Source organism: Berghia stephanieae, chromosome 14 (genome assembly GCF_034508935.2).
Source record: "Berghia stephanieae isolate SIO BIC M18660-M18661 chromosome 14, UCSD_Bste_1.3, whole genome shotgun sequence".
In the NCBI taxonomy this organism is placed as follows: domain Eukaryota; kingdom Metazoa; phylum Mollusca; class Gastropoda; order Nudibranchia; family Aeolidiidae; genus Berghia; species Berghia stephanieae.
The window spans coordinates 20,360,980-20,368,479 of NC_088373.1; the positions used below are offsets into that span (position 1 = coordinate 20,360,980).

Consider the following 7,500-nt stretch of genomic DNA (forward strand, 5'->3'; position numbering starts at 1 on the left):
AACCATATATGGTCGCAGCAAAGAAAGCCTCTATCGATGGAGACTCATTGACTCCCTAATCTGCCAATACTGCAAAGGGGCACGTCAAACCATCGATCATCTGGTCCTGCAATGCCAGTAACAAAATTAGAAGGGGGATACGAAACAATCTTTGAAGCCGGAGATGACCTGACATCATGGATCGACAAACATAATTTGGAGGTGTAGCCATACGCTACTACTACTACTACTACAAGTTAGTAGAGCACTTGTTTCATCAGCAAAGGGACCAAGATCAATCCCGGGTGAAGCCGATATTTTATTTCCAACCCCTCTGTCCACCCGACAGTAAACGGGTAGCTGGGTCTTTTAGATCTGGTGGAAAATCCTTTGCGATAGCCTAGTGTCCTATCCAAAGAATAACAAGTACTTGCTATTGTCCATTTCACGCTATAGACACCCCTATAACTTCCAGCTCCATGGGCCTTATGGCTCTGAATGACGATGATCCAGCACAGAAGGGAAATGAGAGCTCAGCATCTTTTAGATATGAAGCAAAGTCCACACCATGTACCATGCTACCAACAGGGGCGAAGTGACGAGTGGTTAAGGCATTGCACTGTGACCCAGAAGGTACCGGTTCGAGCCCCACTTCAGGTACTTTCGGTTTTATTCCTCTGGAAAGATTATTTAACCCCCCCCCCCCCCCCACCCCAATTCGCTCACTTGGACAACATGGGTGATTCCAGTTTTCAATCATGCAGACAGATTAGGTAAGTCAACTTCTTTACCACCTAAACAAGAGAACTTCCAAAATTCAAAACTTATTTACTTACTTATCCGAACCAGCGACCAGCTGAGCTCTAGTCCTTCGGTCTTGTGCCATGACGTAGAAGTTAGACGTCTTTTGTAGCTATTCCAGGTGACTATACAGTGTGTGAAAATTCAAAACAAACAACCAGATACAATAAAAAAAATAACTACTTAATAAAGACAAACCTCTAAGGCATAGACAGCAGGTTTGTCCTCCCCCATCTGATAGGCCACGGTAGTCAATAATCCACTCTTAGATTCCACCGGCTGAAAAAAAAAAAAAAAAAAAATGAAAAAATAAAAAAATAAAAAAAAAAAAAAAATTAACACAATCAAACGCTTTTGTTTTGTGTTTTTCTAAGGGTTTTACATAAAATAAATAACAATGTGAAATTGAATGTAAGCTTCAATTTTAGCAACAAAAGCAGATCGAATGAACGTTTCGGGTTTCCCCTTTGTCAACAAAACAGGATGAATGAAACACTACGGATGAATGAGAATGATCTGTAGTGTTTCATTCAGAACGACACCAAGTAATTCCGTTCCGAGACAAAGATAGAAAGCAATTTGGAAAACAGAGTTAGAGGGGGAGGAGGAACAGGAAGAGGAGGAGGAGGAGGAGGAGGAATAGGAAGAGGAGGAGGAGAAGGAGGAGGGGAATATGAGGAGGAGGAGGAGGAATAGGAGGAGAAGGAGGAGGAATAGGAGGAGGAGGAGAAGGAGGAGGGGAATATGAGGAGGAGTAGGAATAGGAGGAGGAGGAGGAATAGGAGGAGAAGGAGGAGGAATAGGAGGAGGAGGAGAAGGAGGAGGGGAATATGAGGAGGAGTAGGAATAGGAGGAGGAGGAGGAATAGGAGGAGAAGGAGGAGGAATAGGAGGAGGAGGAGAAGGAGGAGGGGAATATGAGGAGGAGTAGGAATAGGAGGAGGAGGAGGAATAGGAGGAGAAGGAGGAGGAATAGGAGGAGGAGGAGAAGGAGGAGGGGAATATGAGGAGGAGTAGGAATAGGAGGAGGAGGAGGAATAGGAGGAGAAGGAGGAGGAATAGGAAGAGGAGGAGGAGAAGGAGGAGGGGAATATGAGGAGGAGGAGGAGGAATAGGAGGAGAAGGAGGAGGAATAGGAGGAGGAGGAAGAATAGGAGGAGGAGGAGGAGGAGGAAGAGAAATAGGAGGAGGGAAAGGAGGAGGAGAAGAAGGAGAAGGAGGAGAAGGAGGAGGAGAAGAAGGAGAAGGAGGGAAAGGAGGAGGAGAAGAAGGAGAAGGAGGAAAAAAGTATGAGGATCAGACAAAGTAGGAGGAGGAGAAGAGGTAGACCAAAAGAGTCATGCATTCCAGACTTTGACTCCAGTGGATGGGTAAGAGAAGGAGAAGAGAGCAAAAGAGGAGAAAGAGAAAGAGTGAAGGGTAAGGGGGGGGAGGGGATGAGGAATGGAGGAAGAGAAAGAGGAGAAACGTGAGACAGAGAGAGAGAGAATGAGAGAGAGTGTGTGTGTGTGTGTGTGAGAGAGAGAGAGAGAGAGAGAGCATGAGTTAGAAAGAGAGAGAGAGAGTGAGAGAGAGAGAGTGAGAGAGAGGGAGAGAGAGAGAGAGAATGAGAGAGAGTGAGAGAGTGACAGAGAGAGTGAGAGAGAGAGTGAGAGATAGTGAGAGTGAGAGAGAGAGAGTGAGTGAGAGAGAGAGAGTGAGTGAGAGAGAGAGTGAGTGAGAGAGAGAGTGAGAGAGAGAGAGTGAGAGAGAGAGATAGAGAGAGTGGGAGAGAGTTACAGAGTGAGAGAGATAGAGAGGGGAGAGAGAGAGTGAGAGAGAGAGTGAGAGAGAGTTAGAGAGAGAGAGAGAGTGAGAGACAGAGAGTGAGTGAGAGAGAGAGAGAGAGAATGAGAGAGAGAGTGAGAGAGAGAGAGAGAAAGAGAGTGAGAGAGAGAGAGAGAAAGAGAGTGAGAGATAGAGAGAGAGAGAGAGAGAGATGAGAGAGAGAGAGAGAGAGAGAGAGAGAGAGAGAGAGAGAGAGAGAGAGAGAAAATAGGAAAAAAAAAAAGAAGAAAAGCAAAAGCAAAACAATGACCAAAAAGAGTCATGCGTTACTGACCTTGACCCCAGTGTTGTACAGCAGAAAGCATCCAGTCCCGTACGTATTTTTAGCCTGACCAATCTTCAGGCATGACTGTCCGACTAAGGCAGCTTGTTGGTCCCCAAGGATCTGTCCAAGAAAGATTATCGCTATTGGTTGGTTTAAAATCAAAGTTTGACAGTGAAAATAATCTGACTTCTATCCAAGAAAGGTTATCGCTATTGGATTGGTTTAAAATCAAAGTTTGACAGTGAAAGTAATCTGACTTCTGTCCAAGAAAGGTGATCGCTATTGGGTTGGTTTAAAATCAAAGTTTTTTTTTTGTTTGTTTGTTGCTTTAGGTCTCTTCCAACACAATTGAGGTTATATGAGAGACCGCTGAAACAAAAAAACAAGTAATCTAACAAAAATAGTACAAATGTAAATCAAAATCATAACCTAAAGATATCATAAGCTAAATTATAAATAACCAAGAACAAACAGGCAGAAGATTTACAGAAAAAAAAATATCCCCTGTCAAAAATACAATCACAAACCAAAGAAGCAGGATAGGCTAGTAAAGAGAAGAAGAAACGACATCACTATCGGATCGTACACCCATGCGAACATCATAGGTATATGATTCAAGGGTGATGCTCCCATCCAACCACCCGCAAATCAAAGTTTGACAGTGAAAGTAATCTGACTTCTGTCCAAGAAAGGTGATCGCTATTCATCATCCTCATCATCATTGCCTTTTTCACCCTGGGTCAGGGTATAGGCCACAGACAAACAGTTTCCATCCTTCTCTGTAATGAGCTAACTTTTTTATCTCACTCCATGTCTTACCACTTCTCTGTATATCAGCTTCTTTAATTATTCTCCATGTTCCTCGTGGCCTTCCCCTTGATCTTCTGCCCTGAGGGTTCCAGTCCAATACTTTCTTTGTTATAGTGGAGTCATTCTTTCTAAGCGTGTGTCCAATCCACTTCCAATCGTCTTCTTCCTATTACCTCTCCCACTGGTTTCTGCTGTGTTCTTTTCCATACTTCTTCATTTTCTATTCTATCCATCCATTTTATTCTGAGTAGCTTACGCATGCACCTGTTTACGAAATTCTGTACTCTCCTTATACATGCCTGTGATGCGTTCCAAGTTTCACATCCATACAATAGGACAGACTTCACTCTGTAATCACTATTGGGTTGATTTAACTCCCTCCTAACCGGCCATATTCCGGATATTCCCAAAATGCCATATCTACCCACATCACATTAAACTATATTTTCAAAACTCTTATTCAAAGGGAATAAAAGCTTACATTACATAATTTTGTTCAGCTATACAATCTCTGCAGAACATCGTTAACTTTCTATAACAAAAACAATAAAATTTCTTCAAATCTTTTGACGTACAAAAAAATAATATGAATGAGAATAAGGCGGTTGCATTGTAACGAATATGACGAATTTCCCATAGTTGGCAAGGAGAGGGTTTGACAGTGAAAGTCATCCAACTCAGGCAGCTTGTTGGTCCCCAAGGATCCGTCCAAGAAAGGATTCTGCCTTTGGGAAGATGTAAAATCAGCTTTGTGGCCTTATTGTAAATCCAGGGTTCGAGTCCTCTCTGGGCTCGCTCTGAGCAAGGCAAAGTTGAGTCCTTGGAAAAGGTTCTTTACTAAAATTCTCTCACCATACTCAGGTGTAAAATGAACAGCATTGTCTCTTTATAAAAAAAAAAATTGTAATAATATTGTCATAGGGGATATTGCTTCATCCTTTGTCAAGTGATGTCTAGGGATTCCTGTCAAGCAATTTGAGCACATTTAGGAGATCTCCTCCTCCTCCTCCTCCTCCTCCTTCTTCTTCTTCTTCTTCTTCTTCTTCTTCTTCTTCTTCTTCTTCTTCTTCTTCTTCTTCTTCATTACATTGTAAACTTTTAAAAACTCTAATAATACTAATAAAAAATGCATAGATTAAAAAGTCACGTTGTGAACTCGCGTGAAGGCATGTTGGCAACCGTTTTCAGCCACTTTAGCTGGGAGGCTATTCCATAGTCGGGCAGTGGAAGGGAAAAACGATTACATGTGGGCGTCTGTTTTTGATGTTGGGATGGTTACTCTTGCTGTGTGTCCCCTCGTAGTTCTTGTGCCGATATCTTTGATATCGTTTGGAAGTTTAAGGTACAAATTTTTTTTAGTAGATCTTGTAAAACAATTTAAGTTTATCTATCTTTCTTCTCTTTTCCAGAGGTTCAAGGCCAATTGGTTTTGTTATTTCCTGTCTTCCCTTGATATAGACCATATAGACAAATTTTTTCTTGGGGAATATATAAAAAGCCCCTGAGAAGCAACTGGACAGCTGCTACACACCGTATTGACTGTCTGTTAGATGGCACAGGAATGGACAACACCCGGGAGCTGGGTACGCTTATGGAGGAGAGGACAGAATGGCGAAGACTTGTGGCTCATGTTGGGCACCCCAAGGGGGCGGCCTAAGTAAGTAAGTAAATATAAAAAGAAAATTTAAACATGAGTCCTTGCAAACTCACCCCAGAGATAGAAACACCTTTAAGGGAAGTGTCACACAGACAGCCGTAAATCTCCGATGAACTCCGAATGGCTGGAAGCATCGATTTCGGGATCTCGAAAAATCTGAGGAAAAAAATGGAGATGTGTTGTTCATATGAATTTCTTTGGCTATGGCCAAATTCTTCTTTTGCATTCCTTAATTAATAATAAATGAGCTTTTATATAGCGCAATATCCACTAAACGTGCTCAAAGTGCTGTACAAGGGGTCCATGGCCAACAGCAACATTTAATGTGTAGGACGGGACATGATGCCTGTTAGGTGACATTACTTTTTTTTTTTTGGACAGAGACAATGCTGTTAACGGCCAGGTACTCATTTTGCACCTAAGTACGGTGAGAGAATGTGCGTAAAGAGCCTTCTCCAAGGACTCAACTATGCGAACCCAGGTCCTTTCGATCTGAAAGCGACTGTCATACCACTAGACCACATAGCCGCACAAAAAAGATTTATCACATTTTCCCCAATATTAAAGCCGATTTTCTCGAAAGCGTCAGTGTATGACATCATCAGTCGGAAAGTGAGAATTTTGGATTTGCAATTTATTTTGCATTTTCTGAAAGAATATGCTCCCTAGAGCATTTTAATCTTTATTTGAAGTAAATCGGGTGATTTTTCATGAAGTCATGGTCAGATGTATGGGAAAGGTACCCAACATTTCTCAAATTCATACTTTTTCAACTTGACTAGTTGTAAAAAATGTTTAGAAGTGAATTTAAGCTTTGATATTTCCAAAAGATGTATTAAAAGGGTTGATTTAATCATTTATGACAAGAACTCATTTTGGATCAACATAGACCTTCTAACTAAACTTGACAGTTCAAACCTTTTCACCATCCGACTGATTATGTCATTCAATGTAACATATTCTAACTGGAAAAAAAATCATATTATCAACATCCGCAAACCATCCAAATTCTTAAATATAAAATTCATTGAATTTATAGAGACTTATCAAGCTAATAAAATCCTTCAGACCGAAAGGTCTTTAGCTCGGGAGAGCAACCAGTCAAGCAGAAGGACACTCCAAAATAAAACCAAGGTTAGGAAGGACTCTATAGCTCGGGAGAGCAACCAGTCTAGGGGAAGGACACTCTTAAATAAAACCAAGGGTGGGCATGACTGTATAGCTCGGGAGAGCAACCAGCCTTGGAGTGAATCTCCAAAATAAATCCTGGTGCTCTAAGTCTGGGGTTTGGCATTGGGCTAACAGCACTATCCTAGAAAAAAAACAACACAAAAACGATGTTACATCATCATCATAGCTTGTCGCTTCAACACCGAACCCACTCCACAGCATCTGGGGAGCAGACTCTTAGGTCATGGTCAGTGAAGCTGGGCCCATCCTGGCATTCTCTTAGGATGTGCTCCATCGTCTGCTCTGGGCATCCACATGTATACAAGCTAATCTCAGCCAGCCCCCACTTTTTCATGCGTCCAGCTGTTCTCCCAAGTTTGGATCATGCTCTGATCAGTGTTACCAACTCATTCCTGGGAAGCTCAGTTCCATAGGGAAGTTCTTCTCTCGGATCTTCAACAGCTTCGTTTCTGACAGCAATTTAAAAGGTAGACCACAATAGAAAAGAAGAAGAAGAAGAAGAAGAAGAAGAAGAAGAAGAAGAAGAAGAAGAAGAAGAAGAAGAAGAAGAAGAAGAAGAAGAAGAAGAAGAAGAAGAAGAAGAAGAAGAAGAAGAAGAAGAAGAAGAAGAAGAAGAAGAAGAAGAAGAAGAAGAAGAAATAGCAAAAGAAGAAGAAGAAGAAGAAGTAAAAGAATAAGAAGAAGAAGAAGAAGAAAGAAGAAGAAGAGAGAAGAAGAAGAAGAAGAAGAAGAAGAAGAAGAAGTAAAAGAAAAGAAGAAGAAGAAAGAAGAAGAAGAAGAAGAAGAAGAAGAAGAAGAAGAAGAAGAAGAAGAAGAAGAAGAAGAAGAAGAAGAAGAAGAAGAAGAAGAAGAAGAAGAAGAAGAAGAAGAAGAAGAAGAAGAAGAAGAAGAAAGAAAAGAGAAGAAGAAGAAGAAGAAGAAGAAGAAGAAGAAGAAGAAGAAGAAGAAGAAGAAGAAGAAGAAGAAGAAGA

General features: G+C 41.4%; 1 protein-coding gene across 5 annotated transcripts in view; it reads right to left on the reverse strand.

Annotated features, from left to right (window-relative positions):
- LOC144959873 (glycerol kinase 3-like) overlaps positions 1-7,500 on the reverse strand; it is a 47,673-nt gene that overhangs the window by 20,648 nt on the left and 19,525 nt on the right. For all 5 annotated transcript variants that reach the window (XM_078892688.1, XM_078892685.1, XM_078892686.1 and 2 more), the window contains exons 8-10: positions 5,392-5,494; positions 2,881-2,991; positions 979-1,059 (exon numbers count right to left, since the gene is read on the reverse strand). In XM_078892688.1, coding sequence (XP_078748814.1) covers positions 979-1,059; positions 2,881-2,991; positions 5,392-5,494 — 295 coding nt within the window. The remainder of the gene's footprint in view (positions 1-978; positions 1,060-2,880; positions 2,992-5,391; positions 5,495-7,500) is intronic.